Source organism: Anomaloglossus baeobatrachus, chromosome 10 (assembly GCF_048569485.1).
Source record: "Anomaloglossus baeobatrachus isolate aAnoBae1 chromosome 10, aAnoBae1.hap1, whole genome shotgun sequence".
NCBI lineage: Eukaryota > Metazoa > Chordata > Amphibia > Anura > Aromobatidae > Anomaloglossus > Anomaloglossus baeobatrachus.
In genome coordinates, this window is record NC_134362.1 from 54386543 (window position 1) to 54407752 (window position 21210).

General features: G+C 50.4%; 1 protein-coding gene across 2 annotated transcripts in view; it reads right to left on the minus strand.

Annotated features, from left to right (window-relative positions):
* Positions 1-21210, minus strand: part of POLA2 (DNA polymerase alpha 2, accessory subunit) — a 180176-nt gene that overhangs the window by 147567 nt on the left and 11399 nt on the right. For both annotated transcript variants that reach the window (XM_075326171.1, XM_075326172.1), the window contains exons 3-5: positions 19187-19308; positions 17780-17865; positions 17434-17491 (exon numbers count right to left, since the gene is read on the minus strand). In XM_075326171.1, coding sequence (XP_075182286.1) covers positions 17434-17491; positions 17780-17865; positions 19187-19308 — 266 coding nt within the window. The remainder of the gene's footprint in view (positions 1-17433; positions 17492-17779; positions 17866-19186; positions 19309-21210) is intronic.

Consider the following 21210-nt stretch of genomic DNA (forward strand, 5'->3'; position numbering starts at 1 on the left):
ATAACGTGTATCCTTAAGGCGCTTGGAAAAACGCTTATCTGGACAAGCTCGGTGTTTCTGGACTGCCTCTCTGAAGTCAGAGTGGTCCAGAAACATACTCATTGTACGCTTGGGGAACCTGAAACGGAATTTCTCCTGCTGAGAAGCTGACTCCTCTACAGGAGGAGCTGCGGGGGAAATATCCAACATTTGATTGATGGACGCGATAAGATCATTCACTATGGCGTCCCCATCAGGCGTATCAAGGTTGAGAGCGGCCTCAGGATCAGAATCCTGATCTGCTACCTCCGCTTCATCATACAGAGAGTCCTCCCTCTGAGACCCTGAACAATGTGATGATGTCAAGGGCCTTTCCCAGCGACCCCGCTTAGGTGGTCTGGGGCTGCGGTCCGTGTCAGAGACCTCACCCTGGGAGCTATGAGACACCCCTGGAGGACATTGCTGTTCCAACTGAGGGGGACCAGGGGGCAATGATTCCACAGTGCCCATGGTCTGAGATACCGGTCTGGACTGCAAGGCTTCTAGTATCTTAACCATAGTCTCAGAAAGTCTTTTAGTAAAAACTGCAAACTCCGTCCCTGTCACCTGGACAGTGTTAGCAGGTGGTTCCCCCTGGGCCACCCTTAGCAGAGGCTCCGGCTGAATAAGTGCCACAGGGGCCGAGCATTGCACACAATGAGGGTCAGTGGAACCTGCCGGTAGTATAGCCGTACATGCGGCGCAGGCAGCATAGTAATCCTGTGTTTTGGCACCCTTGCTTCTTGTGGACGCCATGCTGTAGTCTCCCCTGAGCAATGCAGGAGGGTATATAGCCAAAATCAACCGTGCACCATACAGTGTAAATTATAGCCTATAATCATATAATCTATAAATACACCTCTGCACAAGTGGGGCCAGCACCTGAGGTGCTGCTTACCGCACCGCTCAAAGCGGTTGTGTGGTCACCAGAAGCCCTGCCTGGGTCTCCCTGAGCCTGTCTCTCTCTCCAGCGTCCGAAAAGCTAATAGGAATGGCTGCCGGCGTCCTGAGGAGAGGAGGGGGCCGTGGGCGTGCCCTGGAAAGTGCGGGAATCTGGTGCCCCACTGTGCACAGTGAGGGGGGTGGAGTATGCAAAGCATGCTCCAGCCCTCAGTGCTGCCGTCCTGTGCAGCGTCCCGCCCTTCCCCTGACTGGCAGGCCTGGGGGCGGGAAGAGAATGAGACTAGGCCGCAGAAGCCGGGGACTATAGTTATAAGCGCGGCCGCCGTATAAGCGCGGTCGGCGCGGATGTCCCCGGCGCACTAACAGTCCCAGCCGCGCCGCATGTATAACAATGGCAGCGGCGGTCAGCGCGGTAGTCCCCAATACACTACACACCCAGCCACGCTGCAGCGTGTGATGGCACAAGTGCGGTCAGCGCCGCGGTCCCCGGCGCACTTACACACCCAGCAATGCTGGAGTGTTTCTGTGCGCGGTCCCCACGGGGACACAGAGTACCTCAAAGTAGCAGGGCCATGTCCCTGACGATACTCGGCTCCTTATCCAGCAGAGTCCTCAGGAGCTGTGGATGGAGCACGGTCTCATGTGCCTGGAGACCGATAGGATCCCACTTCGCCCAGAGCCCTAAAGGGGATAAGGAAGGAAAACAGCATGTGGGCTCCTGCCTCCGTACCCGCAATGGATACCTCAACCTTAACAACACCGCCGACAAGAGTGGGGTGAGAAGGGAGCATGCTGGGGGCCCTGTATGGGCCCTCTTTTCTTCCATCCGACATAGTCAGCAGCTGCTGCTGACTAAGCAGTGGAGCTATGTGTGCATGTCTGCCTCCTTCGCACAAAGCATAAAAACTGAGAAGCCCGTGGGAGCACGGGGGGTGTATAGGCAGAAGGGGAGGGGCTTTACACTTTTAGTGTAATACTTTGTGTGGCCTCCGGAGGCATAGCCTATACACCCAATTGTCTGGGTCTCCCAATGGAGCGACAAAGAAAAGTGAATGTCCCATGTAGGGACCAGGTAAAAAAAAAAAAAAAAACCACACATTAACCTTACAAAATGTTTCACAAAAAAAGGGAATTTTGTTTACTTACCGTAAATTCCTTTTCTTCTAGCTCCTATTGGGAGACCCAGACAATTGGGTGTATAGCTTCTGCCTCCGGAGGCCACACAAAGTATTACACTTTAAAAAGTGTAACCCCTCCCCTCTGCCTATACACCCTCCCGTGCATCACGGGCTCCTCAGTTTTAGTGCAAAAGCAGGAAGGAGAAAACTTATAAATTGGTCTAGGGTAAATTCAATCCGAAGGATGTTCGGAGAACTGAAGACCATGAACCAAAGAACAATTCAACATGAACAACATGTGTACACAAAAGAACAACAGCCCGAAGGGAATAGGGGCGGGTGCTGGGTCTCCCAATAGGAGCTAGAAGAAAAGGAATTTACGGTAAGTAAACAAAATTCCCTTCTTCTTTGTCGCTCCATTGGGAGACCCAGACAATTGGGACGTCCAAGAGCAGTCCCTGGGTGGGTAAAAGAATACCTCGATAAAAGGAGCCGAAAAACGGCCCCCTCTTACAGGTGGGCAACCGCCGCCTGGAGGACTCGCCTACCTAGACTGGCGTCTGCCGAACCATAGGTATGCACTTGATAGTGCTTCGTGAAAGTGTGCAGACTAGACCACGTAGCTGCCTGACACACCTGCTGAGCCGTTGCCCGGTGCCGCAATGCCCAGGACGCACCCACGGCTCTGGTAGAATGGGCTTTCAACCCTGAAGGAAGTGGAAGCCCAGAAGAACGGTAGGCCTCGAGAATCGGTTCCTTGATCCACAGAGCCAAGGTTGACTTGGAGGCCTGAGAGCCCTTACGCTGGCCAGCGACAAGGACAAAGAGCGCATCTGAACGGCGCAGGGGCGCCGTGCGAGACACGTAGAACCGGAGTGCTCTCACTAGATCCAAAGAGTGCAAATCCTTTTCACACTGGTGAATTGGAGTAGGGCAAAAGGAAGGCAAAGAGATATCCTGATTGAGATGAAAGGGGGATACCACCTTAGGGAGAAATTCCGGGACAGGACGCAGAACCACCTTATCCTGATGGAAAACCAGGAAGGGGGCTTTGCATGACAGCGCTGCAAGCTCAGACACTCTCCGAAGTGATGTGACTGCCACCAGGAAGGCCACCTTCTGAGAAAGACGGGAGAGAGAGACATCTCGCAGCGGCTCAAAAGGCGGCTTTTGAAGAGCCGTCAGAACCCTGTTAAGATCCCAAGGTTCCAACGGACGTTTGTAAGGTGGGACCATGTGGCAAACCCCCTGCAGGAACGTGCGGACCTGCGGAAGCCTGGCTAGACGCTTTTGAAAAAACACGGAGAGCGCCGACACTTGGCCCTTGAGAGAGCCGAGGGACAAACCCTTGTCCATTCCAGCTTGTAGGAATGAAAGAAATGTGGGTAAAGCAAACGGCCATGGAGGAAAACAGTTATCAGAGCACCAGGATAACAAGATTTGCCAAGACCTGTAATAGATTTTGGCGGACGTTGGCTTCCTGGCTTGTCTCATGGTGGCAATGACATCCTGAGATAACCCTGAAGACGCTAGGAGCCAGGACTCAATGGCCACACAGTCAGGTTGAGGGCCACAGAATTCAGATGGAAAAACGGCCCTTGTGACAGCAAGTCTGGGCGGTCTGGAAGCGCCCACGGTTGACCCACCGTGAGATGCCACAGATCCGGGTACCACGACCGCCTCGGCCAGTCTGGAGCGACGAGAATGGCGCGACGGCAGTCGGACCGGATCTTGCGTAGTACTCTGGGCAGCATTGCCAGAGGGGGAAACACATATGGCAGTCGAAACTGCGACCAATCTTGGACCAGAGCGTCCGCTGCCAGAGCTCTGTGATCCTGAGACCGTGCCATGAAGGCCGGGACCTTGTTGTTGTGTCGTGACGCCATGAGATCGACGTCCGGCGTTCCCCAGCGGCGACAGATCTCTCGAAACACGTCTGGGTGAAGAGACCATTCCCACGCGTCCATGCCCTGACGACTGAGAAAATCTGCTTCCCAGTTTTCCACGCCCGGGATGTGAACTGCGGAGATGGTGGAGCCTGTGACTTCCACCCACTGCAGAATCCGCCCGACTTCCTGGAAGGCTTGACGACTGCGAGTGCCGCCTTGGTGATTGATGTAGGCGACGGCAGTGGTGTTGTCCGACTGGATTCGGATCTGCCTGCCCTCCAGCCACCGATGGAAAGCCAATAGGGCTAGATATACTGCCCTTCTCTCCAGAATATTGATCTGAAGGGACGATTCTATTGGAGTCCAGGTTCCTTGAGCCCTGTGGTGGAGAAAAACCGCTCCCCAACCTGACAGGCTCGCGTCCGTGGTGACCACGGCCCAGGTTGGAGGGAGGAAGGATTTTCCCCGAGACAGAGATGTGGGTAGGAGCCACCACTGAAGTGATGTTTTGGCTGCAAGTGAAAGAGATGTTCTTGTCGAGGGAAGCCGAACTCTTGTCCCATTTGCGAAGAATGTCCCATTGGAGTGGCCGTAGATGGAATTGCGCGAACGGCACTGCCTCCATAGCTGCAACCATCTTCCCCAGGAAGTGCATGAGGCGCCTTAAGGGGTGTGACTGACTCCAAAGAAGTGACTGCACCCCCGCCTGCAGAGCAAGCTGTTTGTCCCGCGGGAGCTTGATTAGCGCTGGCTGGGTATGAAACTCCATCCCGAGGTAAGTCAGTGATTGGGTCGGCGTCAACTTGGATTTCGGGAAATTGATGATCCACCCGAACTGCTGGAGAGTCGCCAGAGTGACGGTAAGACTTCGTTGACACGCCACCCGAGAAGGGGCCCTGACTAGGAGATCGTCCAAGTATGGGATCACCGAGTGGCCCTGAGAGTGTAGGACCGCCACGACGGATGCCATGACTTTGGTGAAGACCCGTGGAGCTGTCGCCAGGCCGAAGGGCAATGCGACGAACTGGAGGTGTTCGTCCCCGATGGCGAAACGCAGGAAACGATGTTCGGGTGCGATCGGCACATGGAGATACGCATCCTTGATGTCGATCGATGCTAGGAAGTCTCCTTGTGACATCGATGCGATGACCGAGCGGAGAGATTCCATCCAAAACAGTCTGGTTCTCACATGTCTGTTGAGCAGCTTGAGGTCCAGAACGGGACGGAATGACCCATCCTTTTTTGGCACCACGAACAAGTTGGAGTAAAATCCGACCACGTTCCTGAAGGGGAACGGGAATCACAACTCCTTCCATCTTTAGAGCGTCCACTGCCTGAAAAAGTGCATCGGCCTGTGCGGGGGGTGGAGAGGTTCTGAAAAAACGAGCCGTAGGTCGAGAGCTGAACTCTATCCTGTAACCATGAGACAGAGTGTCTCTCACCCATCAGTCTTGAACGTGTGGCCACCAGGCGTCTCCAAAGCGGGAGAGCCTGCCAACGACTGAGGATGTGGCTAGATGAGGCCGAGAGTCATGAGGAGGCCGTCTTGGAGGCAGTGCCTCCTGCGGCCTTTTGGGGGCGTGACTTGGACCGCCACGCATAGGAGTTCCTCTGGCCTTTCTCCGGCCGGTTGGACGAAGAGGATTGGGGCTTGGCGGAGGGACGAAAGGACCGAAACCTCGATTGGATTTTTCTCTGCTGAGGTCTCTTAGGTTTGGACTGGGGTAAGGAGGAGTCCTTTCCCAAGGATTCCTTAATCTCATCCAACCGTTCGCCAAACAAACGTTCGCCAGAAAAAGGCAAACCAGTAATGAACCTTTTGGAAGCAGAGTCTGCTTTCCATTCGCGCAGCCACATGGCCCTGCGGACTGCCACGGAGTTAGCGGATGCCACAGCCGTACGGCTAGCGGAGTCCAGGACGGCGTTCATGGCGTAGGACGAAAATGCTGATGCCTGAGAGGTCAAGGAAAACACATGCGGAGCAGAATTCCGCGTGACAGCATTAATCTCAGTCAGACATGCTGAGATTGCTTGGAGAGCCCACACAGCCGCAAAGGCCGGGGCAAAAGACGCGCCCGTGGCCTCATAAATAGACTTCACCAAGAGCTCTGTCTGTCAGTGGCATCCTTCAGGGATGAGCCATCGGCAACAGACACAACGGACCTAGCAGCCAATCTAGAGACTGGAGGATCCACCTTGGGAGAGTGTGCCCAGCCCTTAACGACATCAGGTGGAAAGGGATAACGCGTGTCAGTGTGCCGTTTAGCAAAGCGTTTGTCTGGGACCGCTCTGGGCTTCTGGACAGCGTCCCTGAAGTTAGAGTGATCAAAAAACGTATTGCGCGTACGTTTGGGGAATCGAAATTGGTGTTTCTCCTGCTGAGAAGCCGACTCCTCTGCAGGAGGAGGTGGTGGTGAGAGATCCAGCACCTGGTTGATGGACGAGATAAGATCATTTACTAAGGCGTCCCCCTCAGGAGTATCAAGGTTAAGGGCGAAGTCAGGGTCAGAGCCCTGAGCTCCCACGTCCGCCTCGTCTTCCTGAGAGTCCTCAAACTGGGATCCAAAGCAGCGTGAGGAGGCCGGGGGAAGAATCCCAGCGAGACCGCTTAGCAGGTCTGGGGCTGCGATCCGGGCAGGAGTCCTCCGCCTGGGACCTAGGGGCTATCCTGGGAGCGCGCTGCGGCGCGGACCGAGAAGGACCTGGAGGAGACAAGCTAACAGGGACCGGGGCCTGTGAAGAGCCCGGTCTGGACTGCAATGCCTCAAGGAGCTTAGATGACCATTTGTCCATAGACTGAGCAATGGATTGAGAAAGTGACAGAGTTTCTCAGCGAAAGAGGCCAACGCCGGTGACTCTGCCCCTGCAGCCTGCTCAGGGGAAGCAGGGGGATCTACCTGAGCCGAGGGGCCCACCATTGCCCTAGGCTCCGGCTGAGCAAGCGTGGCAGGAGTCGAGCATTGATCACAGTGAGGGTAGGTGGATCCCGCAGGCAACATAGCCCCACAAGAGGTACAGGCCGCGAAAAAAATCTGTGCCTTAGTAGCTTTGCTCCTTGTGGACGACATGCTGTTGTCTCTTAGGAGAGTGACCACTGAGGGTATATGGGAAAAGGGTATACCGCATTTCCTAACAGATAGATAGATAGATATATCTATCTATCTATCTATCTATATCTATCCCCCGGCACCTTAGGGGAGACCAGCACCGGGTGACCGGTGTGGCTTACCAACCGCTCACTAGCGGAGTGTGTCCTCCAGATTCCCTGTCTGGATCCCCCGGAGCTGCAGAGCCTTGCTGCTGAATAGCATCCACCAGCAGAATGTTAAAAATGGCTGCCGGAGCTCTCAGGGGGGGAGTGGAGCCGAGGGCGGCGCTAGCAGAGAGCGGGAATCTGGAGTCCCCAAGTGGTCACTGAGGGGGGAGGGAGACATGCAGGATGCTCCAGCCCTCAAGGCCGACGTCATGTCGGCAATCCCGCCCTTACCCCTGACAGGCAGGCTCGGGGGCGGGATTTTTCGGACTAGGCCGCGGCGAAGCCGGGGGCTAAATTTAAGGCCGCGGCCGACAAGCAGGCACGGTCGGCGCGGAGGTCCGCCGAAAAGATAACGGACGGAACCACCGTGGCTTCCGGGGAGAAGGTGCGACCCCTGTACAGTCCCCACATGAGGATACAGAGTACCTTCAAGTTACAGGGCCCGGTCCCTGGGGATGAATAAGCTCCGGTCCGGCAGGTTCCACCAGGGGCTGCGGATGGAGCACGGTCCCAGCACATGGATGACCGCATAGGATCCCACTTTTCCCAGAGCCGCATAAGGGATGGTGAAGGAGACGGCATGTGGCTCCAGCCTCCGTACCCGCAATGGGTACCTCAACCATAACAACACCGCCGACTTAGTGGGGTGAGAAGGGAACATGCCGGGGACCCCATTGGGGACCTCTTTTCTTCCATCCGACATAACTATGTATGAGAATGCATGAGTGGATGTGTGCCTCCTTCCACACAAAGCATAAAACTGAGGAGCCAGTGATCCACGGGAGGGTGTATAGGCAGAGGGGAGGGGTTACACTTTTTTAAAAAAGTGTAATACTTTGTGTGGCCTCCGGAGGCAGAAGCTATACACCCAATTGTCTGGGTCTCCCAATGGAGCGACAAAGAAAAATAGATTCAAGAGTACAATTTATGTAAAAACAAAAACAGTACATAATTTGATATCACCGCATCCAGCCCAACCTGATCTATAAAACTGTCACTTTTTAACCCCTTCAGTCAACAGTTTAAAAAAAAACCCACAAACATCAAAAAAAATTATTTTTTTATCATACCGCAGGCAAAAAAAAAAAAAAAAAAAAATGACAAACGCAATCAAAATGTTGAACATAACCAAAAATGGTATTACTGCATTACTAAAAACTACATCTTGTCCCACAAAAAACGAGCCGTCACACCGCTCCATCAGCGGAAACAAAGTTACAGCTCTGAGAATACAGCAATGAAAAAAATTTTTTTTTCTAAAAAAAAAATTGTTTCTATTGTGTAAAAGCGGTAAAGCATAAAAAAAAAAAAAAAAAAGAAAAAAAAGAAATAGATAAACACAAAAAAAAGGTTTTGGAAATTCTATTGGAAAAATGAGAAAATTGCTGATGAACTTTTACCCCTTCTAACTTCCTAACAAAAAAAAAAGTTATGTTTCAGAAATTGCGCTGATGTAATGTAGACATGTGGCAAATGTTATTTAGTTACCAATTTTTGTAACAGAACTTTCTGGTTTAATGTCCCAAAAATTAAAAAGTTTAAAATTGCAAAAATATTTTTAAAATGTTTGCCAATTTCCAATATTTTCACAAATAAAACACGAAGATGGTCTTAATTTTATCCCTATCCTAAAGTACAATAGGTCACAAAAAAAATTTGAATTTCAGAATCACCAGGATCCATTGAAGCGTTAAGAAACGAAAAACGTGGCCCGGTCACGAAGGCAAAAACAGGCTCTGGCATGAAAGGGTTAAAAAGTTAAATGTACTAAAAAAATAAAACACAACACACTTTTTTAGCCAGATGGACTCATATTGCCATATTGTCCAGAGGTCAATATGCAGGGAAGGGGAACAGGCTGTATTAAGTATAAATGCAGTTCACCTGTCATTATAATCCTGTCTGTGATGATAATGCTGCTGAAAAGTCATCTGTACAGAACAGGAAGTGTACGTGTAGTACTAAGACTAGTGGATAGTGTGAAATTTTCAAGATTTCTGCAATACTCATGTTTTGTTTTTTTTTTAATTCGTTTATTGCTGTCACTACTGAAGACAGATACATTTCACTTTCCTATGTGATGTTGTTCACTTAAGATCTTGCGGATTCTGCAGTAACCAGGGCCATGATGCAAATTAGTAAAGATGCAGTGGGTCAGGCCAGGTTTGCGATAATATTAAAAAAAAAATAAAAAATAAAAAATATAATAATAATAATAATAATAATAATAAATTATTATTATTAATAATAATATTACACAGTATATTCATGAGCTCTGTATAACTGCTAGATCAGCAGCAGAGAAAACAACAATTTTTATCAAAATTACGGCAAACAGCTCAGTAAGTGACACATCGCTGGAATCAGGGTCTGTCTCTACATTATGCTATTCTCAGATGGGGAGCAAAAATCTGGTGACAGATACCCTTTAAGGCTGGAGTCACACCTGCGAGAGACTCGCGCGAGTCTCACATCGCATCACCCGGCATGGCCACACACTCTCCTAACAGGAGCGGGTCAGCTGCATGTATTTCTATGCAGCTGAGATGCTCCTGTCCGTAGAGCTGCAGGCCATGTCGGGTGATGTGATGCAAGACTTACAAGAGTCTCGCACAAGTGTGACTCCGGCCTAACGAAACAAGCTGCGACGGCATCAGAATGACAGCAATGAGCAATCGGTAACAGCCAATTAGTGATGCAGGTGGCGCTTTATCTGGCGTTCTGAGAATGTGCACACAATGCGTTGTAAACTCATATCAGGCAAGGTTTGTCTTTTTTTTCTAATGTATTAATGACATCCGCCATATATGTCGCGGGTGTATAAATTAGGCTCACAGGGTGAGTGCCCCAAAACCAGCATATATTGGCTGCGAATTACAGCCAGGGCCTGCCGCTAACAATGGCAAGTGCAGCAGAGCTCCCCCCACAATTGTTAACCTGTTAAACTCCAATGTCAAACCCTGGACACAGCATTTAACATGCATCGGCTTAGGGGAGTGTCCTATGCTCCCAATGGCACACTTGTGAGGTGATCGCAGATCACCATGACAGTCGGGGGGTCTGCTAAAGACCTCCGTACTTATAGTAGTGCTCCCTTATGACATGCCTGTGGCTGGGCTTCAAAAGAGACTGATTTTTTCACTCTATAGGAAACGGTGATTTTTTTCACTCTATAGGAAACGGTGATTTTTTTCACTCTATAGGAAACGGTGATTTTCACTCTATAGGAAACGGTGATTTTCACTCTATAGGAAACGGTGATTTTTTTCACTCTATAGGAAACGGTGATTTTTTTCACTCTATAGGAAACGGTGATTTTCACTCTATAGGAAACGGTGATTTTCACTCTATAGGAAACGGTGATTTTCACTCTATAGGAAACGGTGATTTTCACTCTATAGGAAACGGTGATTTTCATTGCGAGTATATGTAGCAATGTTATGGCCCTGCTGTACATAGCACAAGCCATCAGATGATGATGAAGATTCAAGTCCCCTAAGGTGACTAAAAAGAAGGGAATTTTGTTACTTACCGTAAATTCCTTTTCTTCTAGCTCTTATTGGGAGACCCAGACGATTGGGTGTATAGCACTGCCTCCGGAGGCCACACAAAGCAATTACACTAAAAAGTGTAAGGCCCCTCCCCTTCTGGCTATACACCCCCAGTGGGATCACTGGCTCACCAGTTTTAGTGCAAAAGCAAGAAGGAGGAAAGCCAATAACTGGTTTAAACAAATTCACTCCGAGTAACATCGGAGAACTGAAAACCGTTCAACATGAACAACATGTGTACCCGCAAACAAACCAAAAATCCCGAAGGACAACAGGGCGGGTGCTGGGTCTCCCAATAAGAGCTAGAAGAAAAGGAATTTACGGTAAGTAACAAAATTCCCTTCTTCTTCGGCGCTCTATTGGGAGACCCAGACGATTGGGACGTCCAAAAGCTGTCCCTGGGTGGGTAAAGAATACCTCATGTTAGAGCTGCAAGACAGCCCTCCCCTATAGGGAGGCAACTGCCGCCTGCAGGACTCTTCTACCTAGGCTGGCATCCGCCGAAGCATAGGTATGCACCTGATAATGTTTGGTGAAAGTGTGCAGACTCGACCAGGTAGCTGCCTGGCACACCTGTTGAGCCGTAGCCTGGTGTCGCAATGCCCAGGACGCACCCACGGCTCTGGTAGAATGGGCCTTCAGCCCTGATGGAACCGGAAGCCCAGCAGAACGGTAGGCTTCAAGAATTGGTTCTTTGATCCATCGAGCCAGGGTGGCCTTAGAAGCCTGCGACCCTTTGCGCTTACCAGCGACAAGGACAAAGAGTGCATCCGAACGGCGCAAGGGCGCCGTGCGGGAAATGTAGATTCTGAGTGCTCTCACCAGATCTAACAAATGTAAATCCTTCTCATACCGATGAACTGCATGAGGACAAAACGAAGGTAAAGAGATATCCTGATTAAGATGAAAAGAGGATACCACCTTCGGGAGAAACTCCTGAATGGGGCGCAGCACAACCTTGTCCTGGTGGAAGACCAGGAAGGGAGCCTTGGATGACAGCGCTGCTAGCTCAGACACTCTCCGAAGAGATGTGATCGCTACCAGAAAAGCCACTTTCTGTGATAGTCTAGAAAGTGAAACCTCCCTCAGAGGCTCGAAGGGCGGCTTCTGGAGGGCAACTAGTACCCTGTTCAGATCCCATGGATCTAACGGCCGCTTGTACGGGGGTACGATATGGCAAACCCCCTGTAGGAACGTGCGCACCTTAGGAAGGCGTGCCAAACGCCTCTGAAAAAAGACGGATAGCGCCGAGACCTGCCCTTTAAGGGAGCCGAGCGACAAACCTTTTTCTAACCCAGATTGCAGGAAAGAAAGAAAGGTAGGCAATGCAAATGGCCAGGGAGACACTCCCTGAGCAGAGCACCAGGATAAGAATATCCTCCACGTTCTGTGGTAGATCTTAGCGGACGTGGGCTTCCTAGCCTGTCTCATGGTGGCAACGACCCCTTGGGATAATCCTGAAGACGCTAGGATCCAGGACTCAATGGCCACACAGTCAGGTTCAGGGCCGCAGAATTCCGATGGAAAAACGGCCCTTGGGACAGTAAGTCTGGTCGGTCTGGTAGTGCCCACGGTCGGCCGACCGTGAGCTGCCACAGATCCGGATACCACGCCTTCCTCGGCCAGTCTGGGGCGACGAGTATGACGCGGCTGCAATCGGATCTGATCTTGCGTAGCACTCTGGGCAAGAGTGCCAGAGGTGGAAACACATAAGGGAGCCGGAACTGCGACCAATCTTGCACTAGGGCGTCTGCCGCCAGAGCTCTTTGATCGCGAGACCGTGCCATGAAGGTTGGGACCTTGTTGTTGTGCCGGGACGCCATGAGGTCGACGTCCGGCCTTCCCCATCGGTGACAGATTTCCTGAAACACGTCTGGGTGAAGGGACCATTCCCCTGCGTCCATGCCCTGGCGACTGAGGAAGTCTGCTTCCCAGTTTTCTACGCCGGGGATGTGAACTGCGGATATGGTGGAGGCCGTGGCTTCCACCCACATCAGAATCCGCCGGACTTCCTGGAAGGCTTGCCGACTGCGTGTCCCCCCTTGGTGGTTGATGTATGCCACCGCTGTGGAGTTGTCCGACTGAATTCGGATCTGTCTCCCTTCCAGCCACTGCTGGAAGGCTAGTAGGGCAAGATACACTGCTCTGATTTCCAGAACATTGATCTGAAGGGTGGACTCCTGCTGAGTCCACGTACCCTGAGCCCTGTGGTGGAGAAAAACTGCTCCCCACCCTGACAGACTCGCGTCTGTCGTGACCACCGCCCAAGAGGGTGGTAGGAAGGACCTTCCCTGTGATAATGAGGTGGGAAGAAGCCACCACTGCAGAGAGTCCTTGGCCGTCTGGGAAAGGGAGACTTTCCTGTCCAGGGATGTTGACTTCCCGTCCCATTGGCGGAGAATGTCCCATTGAAGTGGGCGCAGATGAAACTGCGCAAACGGAACCGCCTCCATTGCCGCCACCATCTTCCCGAGGAAGTGCATGAGGCGTCTTAAGGAGTGCGACTGACTTTGAAGGAGAGCCTGCACCCCAGTCTGTAGAGACCGCTGCTTGTCCAGCGGAAGCTTCACTATCGCTGAGAGAGTATGAAACTCCATGCCAAGATACGTTAGTGATTGGGTCGGTGACAGATTTGACTTTGAGAAGTTGATGATCCACCCGAACGTCTGGAGAGTCTCCAGTGCAACAGTCAAGCTGAGTTGGCATGCCTCTTGAGAGGGTGCCTTGACCAGTAGATCGTCCAAGTAAGGGATCACAGAGTGTCCCTGAGAGTGCAAGACTGCTACCACTGCCGCCATGATCTTGGTGAACACCCGTGGGGCTGTCGCCAGACCAAATGGCAGAGCTACGAACTGAAGATGGTCGTCTCCTATCACGAAGCGGAGAAAGCGTTGGTGCTCTGTAGCAATCGGCACGTGGAGGTAAGCATCCTTGATGTCTATTGATGCTAGGAAATCTCCTTGAGACATTGAGGCAATGACTGAGCGGAGGGATTCCATCCGGAACCGCCTGGCGTTCACATGCTTGTTGAGCAGTTTTAGGTCCAGAACAGGACGGAATGAGCCGTCCTTTTTTGGCACCACAAAGAGATTGGAGTAAAAACCTTGACCTCGTTCCTGAAGAGGAACAGGGACCACCACTCCTTCTGCTCTTAGAGAATTCACCGCCTGCAGAAGGGCATCTGCTCGGTCGGGATGTGGGGAAGTTCTGAAGAACCGAGGCGGAGGACGAGAACTGAACTCTATCCTGTACCCGTGAGACAAAATGTCTGTTACCCACCGGTCTTTGACCTGTGGCAGCCAAATGTCGCAAAAGCGGGAGAGCCTGCCACCGACCGAGGATGCGGAGGGAGGCGGCCGAAAGTCATGAGGCAGCCGCCTTGGAAGCGGTACCTCCGGTTGCTTTCTTGGGGCGTGAGTGAGCCCGCCAGGAATCAGAGCTCCTTTGCTCTTTCTGAGTCCCTTTGGACGAGGAGAATTGGGGCTTGCCCGAGCCTCGAAAGGACCGAAACTTTGACTGCCACTTCCTCTGTGGAGGTTTGCTTGATCTGGGCTGGGGTAAGGAGGAGTCCTTACCTTTGGACTGTTTAATGATTTCCGCCAATTGCTCACCAAACAGTCTGTCTCCAGATAATGGCAAGCTGGTTAAACATTTTTTAGAAGCAGAATCTGCTTTCCATTCCTTTAACCACAAGGCTCTGCGCAAAACTACAGAGTTGGCGGATGCCATTGAGGTACGGCTCGTAGAGTCCAGTACCGCATTAATAGCGTAGGTCGCAAACGCAGACATTTGCGTAGTTAGGGACGCCACTTGCGGCACTGCTGGACGTATGAGAGAGTCCACCTGTGCCAGACCAGCTGAAATAGCTTGGAGCGCCCACACGGCCGCGAATGCTGGAGCAAACGACGCGCCGATAGCTTCATAGACAGATTTCAACCAAAGGTCCATCTGTCTGTCATTGGCATCTTTAAGTGAAGCCCCATCCTCCACTGCAACTATGGATCTAGCTGCAAGCCTGGATATTGGAGGGTCCACCTTTGGACACTGGGTCCAGCGTTTGACCACGTCAGGGGGAAAAGGATAACGTGTATCCTTAAGGCGTTTAGAAAAACGCTTGTCCGGATAAGTATTGTGTTTCTGGATGGATTCTCTGAAATCAGAGTGGTCCAGAAAAGTACTCAATTTACGCTTGGGATACAGGAAATGGAATTTCTCCTGCTGTGCAGCTGCCTCCTCTGCTGAAGGGGCTGGGGGAGAAATATCCAACAGCCTATTGATGGCCGCTATAAGGTCATTTACCATGGCGTCACCATCTGGCGTATCCAAATTGAGTGCGGCGTCAGGACAAGACTCCTGATCACCCACCTCTGAGCCATCATATAGAGACCCGTCTCGCTGAGACCCTGATCCGCGTGATGACGTGGAGGGTCTCTCCCAGCGAGCTCGCTTAGGCGGACTGGGACTGTCATCCGAGTCAGAGCCCTCAGCCTGTGATGCCTGGGACCCCCTTGAATTACGGATTAATTCCAGCTGAGGGGGGCCGGGGAACATAGACACAGCGGTGTCCATGGTCTGAGCAACTGGCCTGGACTGCAAGGTCTCCAGGATTTTTGTCATAGTCACAGACATTTTATCAGCAAAGACTGCAAATTCTGTCCCCGTCACCGGGGTAGGGTTCACAGGCGTCTCTGCCTGGGCTACCACCACAATAGGCTCTGGCTGACGAAGTGCCACTGGGACTGAACATTGCACACAATGAGAGTCGTTGGAGCCTGCTGGTAGATTAGCCCCACATGCTGTACAAGCAGTGTATACAGCCCGTGCCTTGGCACCCTTGCGTTTTGCGGATGACATGCTGTTGTCTCCTCAAAGCATATAGGGTGTACAGCCAAGAAGCGACCTTACAGTGTCTACACAAATATAACACTGTGGAACTAGTGGGGCCGCACGTATGTGCTGCTTACCGCCCGCTTAGCGCGGGTGTGTGGTCGCCAGAAAACCCTTAGCCTGGGTCCCTCAGAGCCTGCGTCCGTTCTCCAGCCAGACTGCATGTGTATAATGGCTGCCGGCGTCCTGGGGAGCTGCAAGCCTGGGGGCGGGCCTAGGGCGTGCACAGAGAAAAAGCGCGAAGCCTGTGTCCTACTGTGCTCAGTGAGAGGGCTGGAGCATGTAAATCGTGCTCCAGCCCTCGGCGCTGCCGATTGAACAACGTCTCTCCCCTACCCTGATTGACAGGGTGGGGGCGTTAACGAAGCGGAGCTAGGCCGCAGAAAAAAACCGGGGACTAAAGTTAGAAGCGCCGCCGCCGTAAAAGCGCGGTCGGCGCGTCCCCGGCGCACTACAAGTCGCAGCTGCGCCGCCGCTCCAGGGGCGGTCGGCGCGGCGATCCACACACATAAAGTCCCCCAGTAATCTGCGGGGACTATAAGCCCAGCGCACAGCGCTACAGTCCCCGGCGCACTAGCACACCCAGCAAGCCTGGAGTGTGCGTGGCCTGCCATACGGGGACACAGAGTACCTGAAAGTTGCAGGGCCTTGTCCCTGAACGGCACTCCCGCTCCACATCCAGCAGGTTCTATGGGTCTGTGGATGGAGCCCGGCCTCAGGGCTTGGTGGCCGGTAAGATCCCACTTCCTCAGAGCCCCCCAGGGGGATGGGGAAGGAAAACAGCATGTGGGCTCCAGCCTCCGTACCCGCAATGGGTACCTCAACCTTACAAACCACAAGTGGGGTAAGAAGGGAGCATGCTGGGGGCCCCATATGGGCACTCTTTTCTTCCATCCGACATAGTCAGCAGCTACTGCTGACTAAACAGTGGAGCTATGCGTGGATGTCTGACCTCCTTCGCACAAAGCAGAAAACTGGTGAGCCAGTGATCCCACTGGGGGTGTATAGCCAGAAGGGGAGGGGCCTTACACTTTTTAGTGTAATTGCTTTGTGTGGCCTCCGGAGGCAGTGCTATACACCCAATCGTCTGGGTCTCCCAATAGAGCGCCGAAGAAAAAAAACACACAAAAAGTTTATATGGTCCAACCTTTTGCCCCAGATAAAATATAAAAATTACAACCGTGATATCGCTGCGGTGAGAATTTTTTTTTTTTTTTTACTCAAAATCTAAAAATAATTAGCATGATACATAAACATTGTAAGCAAAAAAAAATAAAATATTCAAGTAGACCAAAATTACATTATTTTAAATCACTCCAATAGCACAAAAAAAAAAAAAAAAAAAAAAAGTAACAACCGATCAGAATAGAACACCTATCCAAAATGATAGCAATAAAAATGTCTCTTCCAGCAAGAATAAGCCATTACACAGCTCCATTGACCAAAAGCGTTACAGGGCCTGAAAAAAATGGTGACACCACTCTACAAATGTATTTTTTTTTTCTTTTCAATGAAGGTTGAATCCACCTGAAAAAGACGTCACATCGCTGCACACCACAAGGGTTTTCCATATCTAAATCTTCCATCCCCATAGGCTTTCTAAAGGTTAAAACAAGCTCAGTTGCTCCTTACACTCCTGAGGTCCGGTGAGGTCTTTCCGCTTATTAGGCTGCAGCCATGACGTTTCGACATTTCGACACTAGCACAGCGGCTCTTACCATACAACCTAATTTGGGCTATTGTATAATGGGATTGATGGAAACAGTGTGAAGATGTTGTGTCGCAAAACTCCGCAGACTGCTCATACTCACTTTTGCAGGAGTAGCGTATGAATCCAGTAAGTTTTCCTCTTCAGTCTCCACCTCGATACTTAGGAGTAGTTAAAGCCATTAAACCATTAAATATGGTGTATTTGAGGGGTCAACCACATGGGGCACTCCGGCTGTTGTCAGCCTGCCAGACATGTTTCGCCATAACTGGCTTTATCAGGGACTAAGGCTATAAAACTACACTGTAGTGAAACTACAACTCCCAGCATGCTAAGGACAGCCTGCAGCTAAAAAGGACCTGCTGGGAGTTGTAGTTCCACAACATCCACAGGTGTATTATCCACAGATACTAATTAAAATCTACAAAAAAGGTAAGAAATAAGGATACAGCTCTTGGATGCTGTTGATGTCCCGGTTGCCACAATGCTTTTCTTTTTTTACATTCGGACGCTTTGAGTTTTTTCGATTTAGAACCTAAAAAAAAAAAAAAAAAAAAAAAGAAAAAACAGCTGTAATATTTAATCGCAAAAACTGCAAATATTTTGGTGCACACCATGCTCTTGGTATTGTATTTGTTTCTCCTATAGGACTTCGAAACTGTAAGGGATAAAAATAAAGAAAAAAAAAAAAGGAAAAGCAGGTAAAAGATACCAATAATAACCAAAGCAAAACGAATCCTATGGACTTTATACTTTTGCTCTAAAACACCGAAGGTTTGACTAAATATTCTCTCCTAGACATAATCTGAGGTCACATTTGTAAGAAAGTAACTAGTCGTTATGCAAGGTATCGTCTGTAACCTAAAGAAAACATGCGGACGAACGGATTGGTTAATTGAAAAGCTAAAACATTCCGAAATGGTAATAGTTACATAGAAACACAAATAAAACCTTTATACGATTCACATAAGAGGCAGACACATGACGAGGAGCATAATATGGAGGCAGCGGGGTGTGAAGTGGAGTAAGGGCTGAATAAACAACAAAAGTGCGTCTGCTCCCATGTATGTCAAAGGTTCATAGGAGTCGTCGCTATGAAGACCCCTCAGTATTGGAAGTGACGGAACGGATAAATCAGACTCAGCGCTAAGTGGGGTAATGAAAGGAAATGGGATCAAGTACAGGTGGTCCGAACACGATCTGCCGGTGCTTTACTCTCTGCATTTACAGATGGGAAAAGAAAATAATCTATATGACATTAATAACTTAAAGACACACCCCCCCCCCCCCTCCTTCCCAGATATCGGCCACCAGTCTATTGTGCAGAGGGATTCCCTGACCCTTCCCAGATAGATGGTGATGTTGAGGGAGATAAGGATCCGGCAACATTTTGGACTATTGATCCTTTTGCTCTCCTCAAGTTGAGCAGCCACGAGGAGGAGTCTGGCACAAAGAGTCCAGGAGGCGGTTCCTCTGTCTTGAATAGTCACATGGGCGGAGCACTCTGGCCGGGGTAGATCATCACACGCTAGCTTTGGCTCATGTGCAATGAAGCAAAGCGTGCAAGCTTCATCTTCGTCTGTATGTGCACTGGATGCCACCCTAGAAGAGAAGCAGCGGGAGGAAGAGAAGCAGCGGGAGGAAGAGAAGCAGCGGGAGGAAGAGAAGCAGCGGGAGGAAGAGAAGCAGCGGGAGGAAGAGAAGCAGCGGGAGGAAGAGAAGCAGCGGGAGGAAGAGAAGCAGCGGGAGGAAGAGAAGCAGCGGGAGGAAGAGAAGCAGCGGGAGGAAGAGAAGCAGCGGGAGGAAGAGAAGCAGCGGGAGGAAGAGAAGCAGCGGGAGGAAGGACGATCACTTACTTCATGCTCTAAAAGGCAGAGATTGGCAACATTGAGCGGCAAGTTCTTGGTCGTAGAGAAAGCCATCCATTCATCAATGAGCTTTTCTTCACTGAGCCGATGAACAGAACAAAGCTCCACCACTGCAGAGAAAATACAAGGGTCAGATGTACACAGTCCACTGTTACTCTTATGGGGCAAGACTAGATTTCTTTATACAGAGGAAGGCACAGAGCTGCGGATCAGACATTGGTCTGATTGTAGCCTTAGGCTATGTTCACACACTGCGTTTTTTACCTGCGTTTTTGGTCCGTTTTTGCTGCAGAAATTTCTTGAGAAATTCTTGTACCCTTTCTGCAGACATTCCCCAGCAAAACCTATGGCAAAAAAAATTAGCTGTGCGCACACTGCGTTTTTTTCTTAAGAAAATTCTTTCAGTAGATTTTCTTAAGAAAAAGAATGAGCATCACTTCTTTTCTGGAGCTAACTGCGTTTTTTGCCATATATAATTGGCACAATAACGCAGGGAGCAACCAGTGGTAAAAACGCACCAAGAATGCACCGAAAACGCGGCAAAAACGCAGGTGCATTTTTTAAGAAAAAGCTTAAGAAATTTAAGAAATTTCTTAAGAAAAATCATTTTTCTAGTGTGAACATAGCCTTAGAGTAATGCAGACCTTAAAAGATATGAATATACAATATGCAGAAAGAAAAGGATCATAGAGCAACAAAGGATCATGTGGCGCAAGTAATAAATGCATCAGGCACATGGCAGACAGGCCTTGTGCACACTACGTTCAAGCAGGAGACTCTGCAGCTCATGAATAATTGAGGGATCAAAATTTTGCCCATATTACTAGGCCCGTAAAGTCCAGGTCTAAAGGGGGTTATTCACCATTGAGGATAAAAAAAAAAAAAAAAAAAAAAAAAAAAAAAAAAAAAGGGGGAATTTTGTTTACTTACCGTAAATTCCTTTTCTTCTAGCTCCTATTGGGAGACCCAGACAATTGGGTGTATAGCTTCTGCCTCCGGAGGCCACACAAAGTATTACACTTTAAAAAGTGTAACCCCTCCCCTCTGCCTATACACCCTCCCGTGCATCACGGGCTCCTCAGTTTTGGTGCAAAAGCAGGAAGGAGAAAACTTATAAATTGGTCTAGGGCAAATTCAATCCAAAAGGATGTTCGGAGAACTGAAAACCATGAACCAAAAGAACAATTCAACATGAACAACATGTGTACACAAAAAAAACAACCAGCCCGAAGGGAACAGGGGCGGGTGCTGGGTCTCCCAATAGGAGCTAGAAGAAAAGGAATTTACGGTAAGTAAACAAAATTCCCTTCTTTGTCGCTCCATTGGGAGACCCAGACAATTGGGACGTCCAAAAGAAGTCCCTGGGTGGGTAAAAGAATACCTTAATCGAAAGAGCCGAAAAACGGCCCCCTCTTGCAGGTGGGCAACCGCCGCCTGAAGGACTCGCCTACCTAGACTGGCGTCAGCCGACGCATAGGTATGCACTTGATAGTGCTTCGTGAAAGTGTGCAGACTAGACCACGTAGCTGCCTGACACCTGCTGAGCCGTCGCCCGGTGCCGCAATGCCCAGGACGCACCTACAGCTCTGGTAGAATGGGCTTTCAACCCTGAAGGAAGTGGAAGCCCAGAAGAACGGTAGGCCTTCGAGAATCGGTTCCTTGATCCACCGAGCAAGGGTTGACTTGGAGGCCTGAGAGCCCTTACGCTGGCCAGCGACAAGGACAAAGAGCGCATCTGAACGGCGCAGGGGCGCCGTGCGAGGCACGTAGAACCGGAGTGCTCTCACTAGATCCAAAGAGTGCAAATCCTTTTCACACTGGTGAATTGGATTAGGGCAAAATGAAGGCAAGGAGATATCCTGATTGAGATGAAAGGGGGATACCACCTTAGGAAGGAATTCCGGGACCGGACGCAGAACCACCTTATCCTGGTGAAAAACCAGGAAGGGAGCTTTGCATGACAGCGCTGCAAGCTCAGACACTCTCCGAAGTGATGTGACTGCCACTAGGAA